The following is an 18,116-nucleotide window of genomic DNA, read 5'->3' as shown; positions in this document are numbered from 1 at the left end:
GTATTTTATTTAGAGACAGGGTCTCACTGAGTTGCTTAGTGCCTCACTTTTGCTGAGGCTGGCTTTGAACTTTGGATCCTCCTGTCTCAGCCTCCTGAGCCACTGGGATTACAGGCTTGTTTCCCAATCTTTTGAGGCAGCAAGTTCTATTCAATCTTAGTTCCCCCTAATTCTTGATTCTTTCCATAATTCATTTGGATGTCCTTAAATGTATCTTCTCAGTTATTAAATGGATGGATTAATTGGTGTGTATTTCTTCCAGTCAACTTTCTTGGGGGTTGCAGTATTTATCTGTGGTCTAGTCATCTGAGGACAGAGCCCTCTGTTCTAGGCATTTTAAATATGGTGGAGCTAACTGAGAGAAAAAAAAGGGAAAAGAAAAAAAAAAGTGGGGAGGGATCTCATGAAACAGACCAAAGACCAATAGAACAGAGAAAGGGGACTAGGGAAGGGAGGAGGGAAAAGAAAGAGGAAATACTGGAAAAAAATAATCAAATTATATCATTATGTCACATGCACATATAAGTATTTAACAACGAATCCCACCATTATGTATAATTATAAAGCACCAATATAAAAAATATGGTGGAGCTGAAGGTTGGCCTACTGGAGAAGCCATTTATTATTCTTTCTTTTCAAGGAAGAGGGAATTACAGTCCATAGCTGGCATTGCTTCCACAGTTCTTCCAGCTTCAGTTCCTAACACTTAGTCCTTTACACACTTCCTCCTTAGCCCTTCCCAGTGTCTTCACTCCAGCCATCCTGCACCACCAGGGAACTGATTGTCTTGGGGAGAGAGAGGGGAGAGAGAAATTAATGGTGCATGCAATAAATTTAGTATTCATAAAGTAGTACCCATGTGATAAACAACTTCCTACCTTCTTTTTGATAAAGGTTGTGTCTATGAGCAGGTTGTGTAGTGGGTGAAGATGGAAATCCTCAAGTCTCATGGTTTGCATCTTTTTATCCACCTGAAAAGGAAGTAGGAGATTGTGGTTGAGAATTCACTGTGTGAACTCACACAGACCCGGTTCAAATTCTAGCTGGTAGCTGGGTAGCCCAGGTCAAATCAGCTCATCTCTTTGAACTGGAGTTTTTTCATCCATAATAAATGGACATAATGAAAGTGCTCCAGGTTCATGTGAAGTTTTAGAGAATTCAAGAAATGGCAGTTATGATTAACCTGGAAACATCCTTCCATTCACTCACCCCCCAACCCCCACCACCATTTGTATAGAAAGCTGAAATTATGGACAGGTGCCTACAGGGCTGTCAATGGTAGGGTGATAGCAAACAGGGTTGCAGAGGGCTCAGGGCTGATGCAGTCAGCTGACTTGGAGACTGACGCATATGAATCACCCAATAGCCAAATTCTCCAAATTCCAGAAACAATTGAGAAATGTCTCTGCAACACGGCCTATCTCATGTATGCAGAACTTGATGGTCCTCTTTCCTGTCCCCTGCTTTGGTGTTGATGCAATGACTGCTGTGGGCAAGCTACATTCTCATTATTCCTAGGACTAGCACTTTGTGGACATTAGCTGCCTCCCTGAATGAAGGGACCCAAGGGGTTCAGGCTTCCCATCTCTTTATGACCCTTGATGTAGAGACCTTTTCTTCTTCATGTTGGATCTCTTCACCAATCTCAAAGCCCTGTTTCTCTTTTTTGAAGACAGAACTTGCTTATTTCTATTGGTGCCCATCACCCATAACATTTCAAATCTAATTTGTTTTTCTATACCTGTGACCTTTCCTTCTTCTTTTTGTTTTAAACTTTAATATACATTCCCCAATGCTTTGCATACATTATAGGAGAGACAGTATCCTCAAATTAACCTTAGAGACAGAAGCTAAGTATTAATTCATTAAAAGGGGCAATCACATTTATAATAAAATAATTTGTTGTTGTTTTTCTACCAATTTGCCACAGAACATAGTTTGAACTTTGGTTTGGGAATTAGAAATTGAATCCTGGCAGATTCCTTTCTGGAATTTGTGGTTTCTAGTACTGTTGAAACTTTTTATTTTTCTTTGTATTTTTCTTTGTGGTTTTATGAAGGCAAATCAAGAATCACTAACCTTCCAATGTCTTGTCTCAGGCTCATTTATATTTATGGAATGGGTAAATTTTAGTCTTTGCATACAAAGAGGTTCAATTTTATGTACATTTCTATAAAAATGTTGATGACTAATTTAATAATTCTTCATAATGTTACTTTCTCTTTCAGCTGAATTTTATTCTGTTTCTGAACACTGTTAGAGTTCTGGCTACTAAAATTTGGGAGACTAATGCAGTCGGGCATGACATGAGAAAACAATACAGGTAACTCCAGAATAGGTCTCTATCAGAGGAAATATTTTAGTTACTATTTAAAAAACAAATATCAATTGATTTGAAATGTATTTAAGGGATTAAATTTATCAATATGTGTTTGTGTATCATTTATGTAATTTTAGATATATGCATATTTTCAACATGTAAATAATCCCAAACCTTCCTTCATGCTTAAATTTTAAGTATATTTTTAATCTGTTTTTAGTAGGTTGGTATTTTTCTATAAATCATATGAACTCTTGGACAATCTCTTATTGATGATTTAGAGAATTTTGTCTGCATTTAAAAATGTGTCATAACTGGCAATAATCAAGAAAGAAGACTTCTTGTTTTGTGTCCGATCCTTTTATTGAATCGGCACCTACCAATATAAACTTTCAAGAACTTTCAAATGTCCTGATTGAAGGAGATCCGTTATTTAGCCTTTCATGAAAAAAAAGGGCAAATTGAGTATTAATAAGAATCACATCAAACTATCTTAGGAGTATATCCATTTCTCCCAATGATCATTTTGGATATTCTGAGTAATAGTGGCCTCTATCCAACTAAACATGCACATAACCAGGTGGATGTGGATTAGTCTTTCGATTCCTAAACAGGTAACTATTTCTTTCTGCCTCAGGTTGTTATGAAGTGTTATCTCAATTACAGAAAGGAATAATCCATGGTCAACATTTTGATTCTCTTTCACTTATGTTCTTTAAGCCCTTTGCTGATTATATTTAGGCAGCATTTGTTGCTGAGCAGCAATGACTGCAGGTATGACCTGGAGTCTAGACAGGATGCATGGTTTGGGATTAATCACCAGCTCCCAGCTCCAGATATTTCCAATGCTGCAAATGGTGGTATTGTAATATAAATTGTGCATAAGAGTTTATAGCAAAGAACCTAGGCTACACTATTTTGTCATGTGTTAGGTCCCATTGGTGAAGGCAGGGGCTAAAGGATGCTAGAACAATGGAAGGTATAAATAGCCTTTCAATCTTCATAAACTAAAAATGTGCATTGGTATTTGGAAACTACTTATTTCTCTAGTTCTGAATATAAGCTGATAATTCTATAGTTCTGAATGATGTGAGCTTGTGTTCTTAGGAAAAAAATTGCCCAAGATATTTGAGAAACTGACGGGAACAAAGGTTGGCTTATCTTTAATATTAATTGAAGAGAAAATATTTAGAGTTAATTCATGGGAAAATTATTTCTCAGAATAATTGAGAAGAATAATTTAGCTACTATTCAGAATTCAGAATAAGTTTTTAATAATCTGGTGCTCAGAAGTTTTTAAAGTTTGAAGTTGTTAATGACTAATAGAAGTCAGGGAAAGTTTATTTTCAGCTATATATATCTTTTTTTTTTCATAGCTGAAACATATTTGATAATCTTAATAATGTCCAGAGTTAAACCACATATAAAAATGTAGTAGAAAAAGAAAACTTTATTTTTTAAGGAAAAAATATGGAAAACTACTTGGCAGCAATTTGGAAATTCAATTCGGTATTCAGTTTCTGAGGCCTTAGATTATAAAGTTTCACCTTTTAAGTAGACTTAAAAAAATGAAATTTGTGTCCCTGTCTCAATGAGGCTTTTTGGTTATTCAAATTTATATCCACAGTGGTTGAGTATTTAAATTTATATTAATTCATTTTTGTACTTTAAAGCATATTTCATTTTGTTATTAGCTTTCTCTAACAAATGTTCAACTATTCTTGATAAAATAAAACAGTACAAAATATAAAGTGTCCAGTGGTGACATCTAAAACAGCACATTTCAATGCATAATACTATGAAAGACTAAAAACACCTTAGAGCTAAGATCCTCTCCAGGTGAGGATGTGGTTACACACATCCTTTACACACAGTCTTTTTAAAAAGACTTTTGAAAAGTACATAAGACTCCTTTGTTGATAAAGTGAATTAAAATGGAAATGAATGAATACAATCAGTTTTTAAAATAACTTCATTTAAAGATAATCATAGATTCACATGTAGTTGCAGAAATAATTGAGAGAGGACTCATATATATCTTTCTCCGAGTTTCCCCCAGTGGTGACATACTGTGTATAGTTTACAGTTATTTTAAAACAAGATTGATGTGAAAAAATTAATCTCTCAGATTTAATGGCAAATTCTTATATTTTTCCCCTTTTAAATCACAATTTGATTCCTTTGCAAAGTAAGAAAAGTTGCTGGGATTGGAAAAACATTTTAACCATGAAGGATTACATATGCAAGATTCAATGAGAAAGAATATTTCAATATTTTGATTAATATGATTTTTCCACTCAATGACAAACAAAAATCATATTTCATGTTTGTTTTTAGAATAAATTCAACCAATACTTACATGCACAATGATAGTAAAGAGGACAGGTTTTAAGACTGAAACATCACTTACTGTATAATCTGGGTGAGTACTTTTCTCTGAACCTCTAACCTGACCTGGAAAGGGGGTAATGATAGCTCTCTCACATGGATGCTGTCAGAATAACATGATGCAGCCAGTGCAAGATGCAATAGGGACATGGTGTGACCTTGAAACCACAATCTAGTGGGAGGGAGAAAAGGAGGGGAAGGAAGGGAGAGAGAGAGAGTGAGAGATTAATTTAATCTCCCCCCTAAAGGAGGAAGATACCAGTAGGCATGTATCTATGAGATGCTATGTGCACAGAAAGAGAACAAAAATTAATTAAAAACCAGAAAGGATCAAGGAAATTCGTTTTCTTTTCTTTTCTTTTCCTTCCTTCCTTCCTTCCTTTCTTTCTTTCCTTCCTTCCTTTCTTCCTTCTTTTTTTTAAGGAAAATGTGATTTTCTTTTCTTTTTTTTTTTAACCGTACGGTTTATTTTTATTTTTTTTTTTAGTCATACATGACAGCAGAATGTATTTTGACATATGTGATTTTTCTAAAGACATGTAAAGATTTTCCAGAGCACTTCATTGGGAGACATCACTTAGGGATTGATAGCACAAAAAATGGGCATCTATTTTCTAGGCAGTACACTGAGTTCTCAAAAACCATTTGACTCCTTTGTTTTCTTCTCGTGGCTTTCCCTATGAACACAGACCATCACCCATTTCCAGCAAGCCAGAAGACCACCATTAGTGAATAATCCCTAAATCATCTCCTTAGACAGCTGTGCCTTTGCAAACAGCCAAGCCGTGAAGATGTACAGTATACACGGGTGACCAGATGGACACTGAAAAAAATATTAGTGTCCAGAATTGCTGGATGCCCGATCTTAATGTAGACAGATGATGATGTGTGTACATTTGCTTGCACATACCCCTGCTTTAATTCATTTATTTCCATTGCACAATACATTCCAAAAGAGGATGTGATCACAGTTTACACAGAGATAAATGAACACACTTTAAATATTTAACTCATTCATCAATGAGGGAAGTGGTATAATTGCAAATGGTTCAGAAGAGAAGATAGATTCAGATAATGGATGCTGAAATGAATTTACAAATGGATGCACACCAGAAAAACTTGTCAATAACTACAGAGCTACACAGTTAGTGGCCTTCTCAGGCATCCTTTGCATTTCTGTAGTAGGCTGGTTTCTAAGGTAGCTCCTAAGATTCCTAGCCCCAGGTGTACAAGCCTTGTATAATTACTGTTCCCCCACTCACCTGGAGTTTGAGCAAGACTCATGATGAGACAGTTGCTATCCCCTTAGTTAGGTTACATTGTATGACAAAGGAAGTGGGCTAGTCACTCCTCTGAAGTGTTATATAGATTCCACCCTGGAAGCCTGGAGAGATTCTCCTGCTGGTTTTAAAAAAGTAATCTGACATGCTGTGAGGGCCTGTGACCAGGACCTGAGGGCAGCCTGTAGGAATTGAGTGACCCTGTTTGCATCCAGCAGACCTCTCTACCATTGTAAGAAAAGAAGGTCTTCTAGAAATCTAAATGAGTGTACAAGAGAACCCTGAGGTCCACAGGAGATTGCAGCTCTGGCTGACGCTGTGATTTCAACCTTGAGAGACCCTGAGCATAAAACTCAAGTATACCATGCCTGAACTCCCGGTACTACATAAAAACAGAGCAATAATAAATGGGTATTGCTTTAAGGCAGTAGTTTTGTGGCAATTTATTATATAGTAATAGAAAACAAATATAATTACTATCAATTTTCTGCATATCAACTTTTAGCTTTACACAGAGATTAAAAAAAAAAGTCAGACAAAGAGGGAAAAATCCAGAGGATTCAGGTAAAAGGGTATTTCCTATATTCTGTTGCCTAATGCAACTTTCCTAAACTTTGATGTTTGTGACCATTTCACTATCTATTGCTTTTCTCTATTTCTTTGTTTTAATCTAGTTTTGGGCTCTTAGCCACACATAGTAAGAACAGAGTTAGCTTGATTTTGAGAACAATTCCCAGGGGGATTTACTCTTCCTCTTGAAGAGGGAAATATAATTTTCTTTTCTGAGTGATGTTAGACAAAACATTTAAGCTTCTGCAAGTAAAGTTGACATTGCCACTTTGTATATGATTAGCTGGAGTTAAAATGGCTTTCAGGTATTCAAAGTGTCCTGTAGTTTTGTCACATGGGAAGACAGGGTTTATGGATCAGGTTCAGGAAGACAAGCACATGCAAAGATCTCTGAAAGCTACAGGTCGGAGAAACCCATTGCTCCTCAGGAATACTGTCTTGAATTAAATGGACTTAATGTAGAATTTTCAAATTGAATGGACTGTAGGTAATGCAAGGTATGAGATATTTGCACTAGGAGCAGCAGAGGAAACCAGGGGCTTGAGGGACAGGTGGATGGCACTGAGCCTAGAGGAACATGTGGTCCATGCACTCCTGATAGAAAAGACAGACAGCAGAGAATGAGGTAGAGCAAATGTGCAACTCCAGACATCTCAATAGGTATTACAATATGCTTTTGTGAGACACTTCATCTTCTATAGGAGTTGGTAAGAAAGATGTGATAGAAAAGTATACATGTGCACACACAATTTGATCCCTGGTAAAGCATCATAATATTAAGCTCTGTAGACTTCTGTGCCCTCTTCTGTCATTGCAGAGATGAGGAAACTGAACCACGGTCGGCACAAGTATTTAGGAAGGTCTAGAATCTGAATCCAGTTCTTTTTAGTCTTAGTCCAGTGTGGCCTCAACTCACCTACACAATTTCTTTCCAAGAAGAAAATTAAATTAATAGATAAAGCAGCTGGACACAAGACTAGTGAGAACAGAAGAAGGTTGAGATTATTGGGTGTAAATGATTCATAGAGAAAGAGGGTAATATGAGAAACAAATTCATAGAGAAAGAGGGCAATATGAGAAACAAGTAAGAATGAAGACACATTTGGCAATTTCTTGGGTAAAAAAGTGCAAACAAAACAAAACCAACCAACAAGCAGAAAGTGGTGCACTTGGATGTGCTAGCTAGCTATGGCTGCAAAATGAATGACCACACCAAGTGGCTTAAAAAATATACTTGCCATTTCTGTTTCTGTAGCTCAGGAATCCAGGTCTAGGTCCTCCACTTCAGTCTCTTACAAGGCTGCAGTTGAGAGGCCAGTTGGGGCAGTGATTTTATGTCAGGGTTGGACTGGGGAAGTTCACATGACTGTTAGTAGGATTCAGTTACTTGCTGGATATTGTCTAGATGTCATTTTTTCTCACCACTTGGGCCTCCTGACAGCAATTCACAATGTGGCAGCATCCTTCACTGAAGAAGCAAGGGAGAGAAAGAGTCTGCTAGGAAGAGGAAAGTTATAGTCTTATGCAACATAATCACATATGTGGCATCCTCTTATCTTTGTTAAAGTCTATTGGTTAAAAGCAAGTTGCTGGTGCTGCCCACATCAGGAAGAAGGGACTGACAAGGACATAAATAACAAGAGGTAGGGTCATCAAGAGACATTTAGAATAAGCCCATCCAGGGAGACAGAACCAATAGGACAGATATAGATAGATAGGTAGGTGGTAGGTAGATAGTTAGATAGAAATATACTAGAGGGGGCTTTTGGGGAGAGTTGGCACATGTGATAATGGAGGTTGAGAGATCCCATGACAGGTGTACATGCCTTGTATAATTACTGTCCCCCTGTAATACCAGGGACACCAGTAGCATGGTTCAGTTCAAGTCCAAAAGGTTTAGAACAAGGGGAGCAAATGATAGAACCCTCAGTCCAGGGCAAAGGCTGGAAAACCTAAGGGGCTGCTGGTTCAAGTGCCAGAGAACAACAGCTGGAGAAACTGGCGTTGTCATGTCCAACTACAGGAGAAAAAGAGAGCTGTCCAGAAGAGAAAGGACAAATTCACCTTTCCTCTGCCTTTTTGTTCTAGCTGGGTCCCCAGCTGATAGGATGGGGCCTGCTCACATTCAGGGCAGGTCTTCCCCTCTCAGTTCACTGACACACTGCACTTCAAAGCCACAGAGAGGGATGAAAGAGGAGGTTGCATGGGAGCAGGAAAGCAAGGATAAGACCCCAGTGACTAGATGGCCCCCTGCAGTCTCCCCTGCAAGCACCTTCATAAACACCCTGGAGAATCCTCTGCCACTTCTCAGGGTTTCCCTTCATCCAAGCATGTCAAAACCTACAATCAACCACCATACCATCCTCTTGGAAAAACCCAGGAAGGATTACTCTAAAAACAGAAGAAAATGTGTATGATGATCCCATTAAGGGAAATAATATCATGAAATCACCTAGTCTGAAGATAGAACAAAAAGTAGACAAATAGAACTATATAGGTAATAAAGTTTAAGATAGAGTAGTGTATGACAGAGAATATTCTGAGGAGGCAGGTGGAAATAAGTGCATGTCGCTCATAAAGAAATACAAAAGTCTCCAAGAGTAGTTGATTTTAAGATGAACAAAGCAGCCAAATCCTGCCTAGGAACATGAAGGCAGTTAATGTGGATGGAGGAGATGTGTCTTTAAATCTCAAACATAAGAGGACTTAGGACAGAAGAAAAGCACTTAACAACTTTGTAAAAATAGCCTCCTATAATCAAGAAGAGTGAAATGAGTGGAGCTATTTAGGGGATATTAATCATCGGAAGTGAGAATCAACTACCTGATTCAGTATAAAATTGACAGGAAGAGAAGGAAGGTGGTGGTGGTGGGCCTAGCAGGAGTGGTGGAATCCAAAGACAGGTGGCTTCTGTTAGCAATGCTTAACCTAATTTTTTCCAGCAAGCTGCCTCTGCTGAAAGAATGTTAGGCTGATGAATAAAAAGGCTTGCTGCTGTCTTTCAGGAAACTTGCCAAGTCCACGCTGGTCCTCGTGCTGGTCTTTGGAGTACATTACATCGTGTTCATCTGCCAGCCCCACTCCTTCACAGGGCTCTGGTGGGAGATCCGCATGCACTGTGAGCTCTTCTTCAACTCCTTCCAGGTAAAGGGGGCCATCTAGTCACTCGGGTCTTATCCTTCACTTTTCCTGCTCCCATGCAACCTCCTCCTCCACCCATCACTTTGAAGTGCTGTCTTCTGAGGCCTTCAGGGCACAGTGTTCAATGGCACTTGTGGTTTTCCATCCTAGAGGTCTGGTTAATTCCCTGACCCCAGCAGAAGCAGCCCTGGAGCTGTTTCTCACAGGAACAAGCCTAGGCAGCAAGATAAGCAAGTATATTGTTATAAAATATGTAACTCCTGCAGAGCTTTTGTGTGTGGAAAATAAAGGGAAGCCAAAGAAGGCTCTGGCAGGGAAAAGTGAAAAAAGGGGATGGGGAGGTTTAAAAGGGAAAAAAAAGAGGAAAAGCTTGCCACTACATGTTTTATCTCCTTTGAAATAGGATGGCCATGATCCCTTGCGCTGATTACTCTTCACCTTGCCACCTCCTACCTCCTTGAGTCTAGTCTATACGTAATAGTCTGAAGAATCTTGAAATATATAAATTTGACCATGGTACTTAACTTGCCAGGAATATCCACATATTTAAAGTTGAAATGCCATTTTCTGGCATCCACAGTCCTGCCTGGATGGAGATGGTATGAGGTAGCCCAGGATGTTGTAGGCACCCCAGTGTGCTATCATTGCCACACTTCTGTTCCTCAAGAGGCGCACACTTGCTGTTCTTTTTGCCTGGAAGGCTTCATACAGCTGGCTTCTTGTTCTTATCATTCAAACCAACTTAGATGTCACGTCTTCAGTTATATATTGGTTCCTCATCTGCTATACCTATTGGTCTCTCTAACACCATTTATATTACCTGCAAATGCTTATCATCTTTTTTTCCTCATATGGTTATTTGTTTGTGTTTTATCCATGTTTCTTCTTTTCCAGAACTGTTTTGTTTATATTTGCATTGTCTTGCTGAGCCAATCCTAACACACTGTATAAGCTCAATAGATATTTTTGAGTAAATGAACAGATTCTTTTTAGTCTTATCATATACTATTTTATGTCTCTGGTTTCTAGCATTCATAGTCTATACATATCTTTTACCAACCTGGGGATGGGAAGATGTGCTCCTTGAGTGGCAATATAGATGAAACTAGTTAATAGCAATCAGTTGTAGCTGAGTGTGGTGGTGCATGCCTGTAATCCCAGTGACTTGGGAGACTGAGGCAGGAGGATTGCAAGTTCAAAGTCAGCCTCAGCAACTTAGCGAGGCCTTAAACAAATTAGCAAGTCCCTATCTCAAAATAAAAAGAATAAGAATAAAAAATGGGCTGGGGAGATCGTAGCTCAGCAGTTAAGTACCTCTGGGTTAAATCCTAGTACCCCCCCCCCCAAAAAAAAAAGAAAAGAAATCAGATTTTTGCTGTCTTGGAGCATTGTATTCAGTTAGTTATTCCACTCAGTTAGTGAACACCAAGGAGAGAATCGTAACAAATTTAGTGTAAATGTAAGGGTTTGGAAACATTAAGAAAAAGTAATTGAGTTGTCAGTGGGCTAACAGTGTCTTTGTTCTGCAGGGTTTCTTTGTGTCCATCATCTACTGTTACTGCAATGGAGAGGTAGGTCTGAAGGAACCCCTAAAAGTCAACAGAACTAGCCCCAGATAAGCTTGTACTTTAGTCCATTGTATGTTGCTATAACAGAATACCTGAGAGTGCATCATTTAAAAAGAACAGAAATTTCTTACAGTTCTAAAAGCTGGACAGTCCAAGTTGGGGGCCCGCCTCTGGCAGAGGTGTTCTTGCTGCATCATTGCAGTGGAAGGAAATGGGACAAGAGAGATTGCACTGAGAAAGATAAAACTTAAAACCTCAAGTTCTTTCCTAACTGGCATTCATCTATTCATGAGGGTGGAGCCTTCAGGACCTAAACATCTCTACTAGGCCCCACCTCAGAAAAACTGTTCTCTTGAAGATTAAATGTGCAACCTAAGTTGGGGCAATACATTCAAACCAGAGCAGCATATAAATGGTCATCACAATGTGAGCTGAATCTCTTTGGAGGATTCCCAAGATTTACAAGACAGATGGATAGGGAGAATGAAGGCGATTTAATCATATATTCTTTCAAGAAGATAAGCAGTGATGTAAATTAACTACGGTATTCCTTTTCTAAGCACTTTGAAATGACAACTCAGTTGCAAACCCTCATATTAAAAGCAACTTGTTGAAATGTAGATTGATATTTGCATCGACAGTGAACTTCAAATTCCAGTAAATACCGAAACATACTCCATTTCAAGTTCTATCAAAAATTCAAATATAAGTTTTCGTGGGCACATCCATTAAAATACTTCAATATTTTTTTTTTAAAAAACTACGAGCTGGGAGTTGACCAGGGAGATGTCAGCACATTGAATGATAGATTTCACCTTTTCACTTTTAACATGTTGGATGAGTTGCTACCTTTCTTCTTTCAAATTTGCAACTTGCTGCAAGTTTCAGAAGTGCAAAGATATTTCCAATTGCTATAGATCAGCTAATGCTTCTGACCACATCTGGGGTTTGGACATTGTGGGATGCTAGGTCAGTCTCTTAAGTAACAATTCATTAATTCCCTGATTTACTTCTGTACCATTTTTACCTCATTTTGCAGGAAGGGCGAGTAAATCAGGTGCTTATTTTTTGCCACGATGAACAGAGAGGAGCTTGTTGATTTAGGTGATGTCAACTTACCACGTTTCTACTGCTTCCCTTAGAACTTGCAAGTAAGCTCCTCTGGAAATGGGCAGTAGCAGGACAATTGAATCTTCAGTAGCAGAAATGGAAACAAAAGCCCTGCCTTCTTGGAAATGTGTTTGCAGTGACTGCTTTTCCATGGAATGTCCTTCTTTCCTCATTTTTCTTTCTTCATTTTGCCTATAGATTGCTAGCGTGGCAGTTCCACTCCAAGCTGAGGACCTCCCTGCCATTCCTCAGTCGTCAGTCATTAAAGTGGTGGAAACAGATTTTACTCAGTAACTACTGAGAGTAGGGGAAAGATCTGAACTCCATCTAATTAGGGCAGGAGCATTTTAAAAGGAGAATGAGGAAAGGGGTGCTCAGGAGCTCAGTAGAGTCAGAGGATGAAAAAGTATAAAGTTGGCCAGTGTGGATGTGATAGGCCAGCTGTGCCTGCTGGCTGCAGTTCTCAAAGGCAGGGTTTTATCCTCCCACAGAGACTGGGAGACAGAGGCCTTATCCTTCTTGATGATTTGAACTTGAAGGAGTGGTTCTCAGGTCCTTCAGAGAGAGGCTTCTGAGAGGCCAGGATATTTACAACTGTGAGCCCTTGTTAGTAAATGTTCTAAGAGGTCAGGGAACTGTTATCTGGTGTATTTACCAGGACAAATCTTCTGGCAGCATTAAGCTTTTTCAGGCAGGCACTTTAAGCAGGGATGTGATCATCCATAGGGTCTACTCTGTGCTGCTAGAAGTCACAAGAGTTTGGTCAGGGGTTTGAATGGAGTAGCCAAGTGCAAAGGGTTCTGCAGTCCTCAATGTCACTATTTGTAGCTTATTTCTCTTCCAGACAAAAGTCTGCTTTCCTCTCCAAATCAGATACTTCTATTAGCTGCATTGCAACTACTAGTTAAATACTAGTCTTGGACAAGTCCCTTTATTTCTCCCTATGCCTCAGTTTGCTCATCTCCAAAAATAGCCCCTATTCTGAAGATTTTTTTTAAATAACATTGTATCTTTTTAAAAGTATTTTTTTAAAGTCGTAGATGGACACAATACTTCTATTTTGTTTTTATGTGGTGCTGAGGATTGAACCCAGTGTCCCACATGCTAGGCAAGCGCTCTACCCCTGAGCTACAACACCAGCCCTCTTGAACATTATTTTGTGGTTGAGAGGGAATGTATCTCTAAAGTCCCAGGTGCATAGAGGAAGCTCGATAATGATTATTATAATTGAAATCAAGTCATACATCCTTGTAACAAGACTGCAGGTTCTCTTGTTTCTGATACATGTTTCCTGTCGTTCAGGTTCAGGGTGAGGTGAAGAAGATGTGGAGTCGGTGGAATCTGTCCATGGACTGGAAAAGGACGCCACCATGTGGCAGCCACAGATACGGCTCCGTGCTCACCACTGTGACTCATAGCACCAGCAGCCATTCCCAGGTGGCTGCCAGCACTCGCCTGGTGCTCCTCTCTGGCAAAACGGCCAAGACAGCCACCCAACAGCCTGACAGCCATGTAACTTTACCCGGCTATGTGTGGAGTAACTCGGACCAGGACTGCCTGCCACACTGCATCCAAGAGGAGACTAAGGAAGGTATTGAGAGGCAGGGAGATGATATTCCAGCGGAGTCTTCCAGACCAATGGAATTTAGTCTAGTCACAGAAGTACGCCAAGGAGAAACCAAGGATGTTTTCTGAGTCAATGATTGTGGCAGCTGGGCATGGTGGTGCACACCTATAATCCCAGCAGCTCAGGAGGCTGATGCAGGAGGATCATGAGTTCAAGGTCAACCTCAAAAAAGGGAGGCTTGCTAAGGAACTCAGTGAGACCCTTTCGCTATATAAAATACAGAATAGGTCTGGGGATGTGGTTCAGTGGTCGAGTGCCCCTGAGTTAGATCCCTGGTACAACCCCTAACAAAATTCCTCTGCCTGAGCCTGGGCTGAAAGGTTCAGGGTTAAGGTGTTACTTAATGCTTTCAGGCTCTGTGAGGTGTCTCCTATGGGCGCAAAAGATGAAGTGCCAGGGAGGTAGTTACTTTATTTTGGCATCAAATTCTTTTCTAAATTAATGTGTGGTACTTGCCCTGTAGTCGTTCATTTTTCTGCTACGTTTGCATATAAAAGGTTTCAATTGCTTAGCACTAGCTTTCTCTCATAAATATCACCCTAAATATGATAGAGATCATTTGATGTGTATCATTATTTTCCTTGTGAGAAATTAATACTCTCTTTTCTCTTTCTCACTTTATTGTACTTCTGTCATTACATTCGTTCTGCCTGTGCATGGGAGCAGCTAGGATCTGAAAAATGCATGTTGAAAGATTAAAGATCTAAGAACATGTATGCACTGGAAATTTAGTTGGCTGGACATGGATCAAATAATAAATTTATAACAGTAATGATAGATTCTTTCCTAGAAACAAGGGAAATATTTCAAAAAAGAATATTTCATATATCCCTTCTTTTGAATATGCTCCTCATGACCAGCCAAACCTCAGGTCTTCCCTCCTCTTTCTTTGTAAACCACAACATATCAAGTGTTTTGCTCATCTGTAAGCTTGGATCTGCAAACTGGTTTTGTTTGTACTCACTTATGTTAGTAAATTACACTGCATCTATATCTTTTTATTTTTTGTTCTATTACAGATGGCATTTTGGATAAATTAAAAGTTTGTTTTAAAAATGCATTTTGGGTCCCTTTAAAAAATTTCTTTTCATCCTCTCACAGTATTTTTGAGAACTAACCAAACTTTTCTTCTCCAGATCTGCAGTCATTAGTATTTAGCTCTTGTGCTTTACCGAGCTTGAAATGTCAATAAGCATGGAAGTTATGAAAATATTTTTTGGAGCGCATGCCATGAAGCAGACATTCTGTTAGGTTTTTACAACTTCAACCTGGTTGATCTTCACTACAAACTTAGGAATAAGTCTTACCACTGTCATCATTTCCACAGAAGACTCACAGAGTAGAGCAACTTGCCCGGAGTTACCTAACTAGTCATTGACACAGATTCATTCACTTTAAGTCTCAGGTGCTTATAGCCATTGTGCTATACTGTCACCAATATATATGTAGCTCATTGGCCAACCAAATAATTCAACAAATCCCTTCTGGGTAGAGAGTGTTATAGGAACTTGTAATATATTTTTAGCTTCTGTTCCCTCATGAAATTTCTGTCCCCTCATGAAACACATATAGGAAATGAAAAGGATCACAGAGCAACATATACCCAGGCAAAATGACACAGTTGCAACAGAATGTCTCATCTGTTCTATGGAATGATTTAACCAATTTGCAATAATGTCATAATGAACGAGGTGCTCTGATGTCTACATACCTTTTTGAAAATACTCTACTTCTTTTCCATGCATTTTCCTTCTTCATTCTCTGTTCTATAGTATAGATCATTTACTTCCCTTCCTGTTTATGAAGGTGCTATTGTGGGTATTTAATTCATCTGATTCAATTCTATGTTGTCACACCCTAGTCAGGAGGAAACCGTCATGAGCTGAGTCAGAGATTAACTTCAGTTCTTTGATAATTTTCTGCAAGTTTTTATAAAACTGCCTAACTTCTTTTATAATTCAATTTCACCATTTTTTAAAAAAATGAAGATAGAGCCAGGTGCAGTGGAGCATGTCTGTAATCCCAGCAGCTTGGGAGGCTGAGTGAGGCAGGAGGATCATGAGTTCAAAGCCAGTCTCAGCAACTGTGAGGCGCTAAGCAACTCAGTGAGACCCTGTCTCTAAATAAAATACAAAATAGGGCTGGGGATGTGGCTCAGTGGTTGCGTGCCCCTGAGTTCAATCCCCAGCACCCACAAAAATAAAAGAAGATAGTATTAGTCTACTTCCAAGAAATGTTCTGATTAATAAGAGAAGTCATATATTAAAATATTTTCTAACATGAACATTTTGTATAGATAGTAAGATTAGGTAATTGTTTATTATCATTTCAAATTATTATTTTTTGTCTCTTTATACTATAAAAGTCCTCAATGGTCATTGCAGTATTTTAAGGAATTGTAATAGATATATTTTGTTGATAAGGAAAATACCAAGTTATTGCTTCTGAGTCAATTCCAAATTCTAAAGCTAGATCACTACTTCTTTACATTTTTAACAGCTGTGAGTAGAACCTTCAGACTTTCCAAGTTCTCTTCAATTTTATTTATTCACTGATTCAAGAAACACTTAGAATCGACAGATACTCTGCTCTGTGCTGAGGCTACAATAGAGAATGAGGTACAACTTATTCCCTCTAGGAACAAAGAACCCCTGAGTTGTGAGGGCTCTTTGTCTCGTCTAAGTGTGCACTTATCTGTCCAGGTTTTCAAGGTGCTTGTATTCAAATAGTCAGCCTTTTCATCAGGTAAAATACTGGGCAGTTACAAACAAGTGGCTGATCTAGATGCAAAGTCACAAACTACTGGCCCATAAGGTAACTTTGCTTCATACCTATGCTTTATTTGCTCATCCAAGAAGTTTGAAAACATATTATTTAGTTGCCAACATCTAAAATTTGTATGATATCACATAATCTCTGAACAATTAAAGTGCCAGAGGATCTCCTGAGAGTGGAGGTTAGAATTGGCTAGCAGCCTCTTCAGACAGGGCAAGGCCCACATTTGCCCAGTGTTTACTTAGACTTGTCTATTTATTTCCATTACATTCCTGGGCTTTGGACACATTTGACATGTGTCTCTTAATGTAGATGATGAACTTGCATAGAAATAAGCAATGGTTTTCAAAAATATTCTTGAGGAGTGGTAGCCTATGTAGTTTTTATTTTTTTCTAATAAAATCAAGTAACCAGATAGTTTTAGATGTAATGCTCTTGAATTGAAGCTTTAAATATCAATGCTCTGTTTAAATGAGCCCAGTAAGAGGAAAACCCATCACAATTTCTATATTCATACTTCAGATCCCAACCACATTATTTGAATCTTCACTTTCTAAGTCATGACACCAAGGTACTTAATGCTAATGTGACATATATTTTTCTTTCTGGAAATATAGCAAGTTCTAGATGCAAGAGATTTAAATGGTAGGATAGGTTACAGGAGTTTGTGATGATAATCTTGTATGACTTATTGACAGAGACATTAATACTATACACTAGAGATAACCAATTTTTATTGCCCAATGTATAAACAGAAAAAGTTTTGGTCATATAACTTTACTCTGGTTAAATAACATGGAAATACCTTTGGTTTGCATGTTTTAAGTTTGTCACAAACAAACAAACAAACCCCCAAAAAAAGTTTTCAAACTTTTGGAAAAAGTGAATAAGAGTGAGATGCATAATGTTACACTCAGGGATTAATATTACATAACCCAGAAATGATCTCTCTTAGATATTGCCATAGGCATCTTTGTGTGGCCCTTAAAGATGCCCACATCCTAATCGTCAGAGGCTATGATTGTGTTAGGTTCTATGGCAAAGGCAGATAAAGTTTGCAAGTGGACTTAAGAATTGCTTGTCAGTTGACTTTAGAATAAGGAGATTATCCTAGATTATGTGGGCAAGTCCAATTTAGTCACAAAAGTCCTTTCAAGTGGAAAGAAAGGCAGAAGAGGAAGCAGACTTATGTGATGTAAGGTCTCTGACTCTTGTTGCTGCCTTGGAAGATGGAAGAAGGTACCCCAAGGAAGGAAAGACAGTAGCCTGTAGAAGCTGGACAAGACAAAGAAACGGATTCTCTCTTTGAGCCTTGAAAAAGGAAGACAGCCCTGCTG

The 18,116-nt window shown here is 38.7% G+C and overlaps 1 protein-coding gene across 1 annotated transcript in view; it reads left to right on the top strand.

Annotated features, from left to right (window-relative positions):
• Positions 1-14,981, top strand: part of Pth2r (parathyroid hormone 2 receptor) — a 74,811-nt gene extending 59,830 nt beyond the window's left edge. Inside the window, exons 9-12 of the mRNA XM_027941976.2 lie at positions 2,229-2,323; positions 9,564-9,702; positions 11,229-11,270; positions 13,680-14,981. Of these exons, the coding sequence (XP_027797777.2) occupies positions 2,229-2,323; positions 9,564-9,702; positions 11,229-11,270; positions 13,680-14,072 (669 nt within the window). The 3' untranslated portion in view covers positions 14,073-14,981. The remainder of the gene's footprint in view (positions 1-2,228; positions 2,324-9,563; positions 9,703-11,228; positions 11,271-13,679) is intronic.
• The last annotated feature ends 3,135 nt before the right edge of the window (positions 14,982-18,116 follow it).

Source organism: Marmota flaviventris, chromosome 11 (genome assembly GCF_047511675.1).
Source record: "Marmota flaviventris isolate mMarFla1 chromosome 11, mMarFla1.hap1, whole genome shotgun sequence".
NCBI classification, from domain to species: Eukaryota; Metazoa; Chordata; class Mammalia; order Rodentia; family Sciuridae; genus Marmota; species Marmota flaviventris.
The sequence above is the reverse complement of the archived record's forward strand: the minus strand, read 5'-3'. Positions and strand labels throughout refer to the sequence as shown.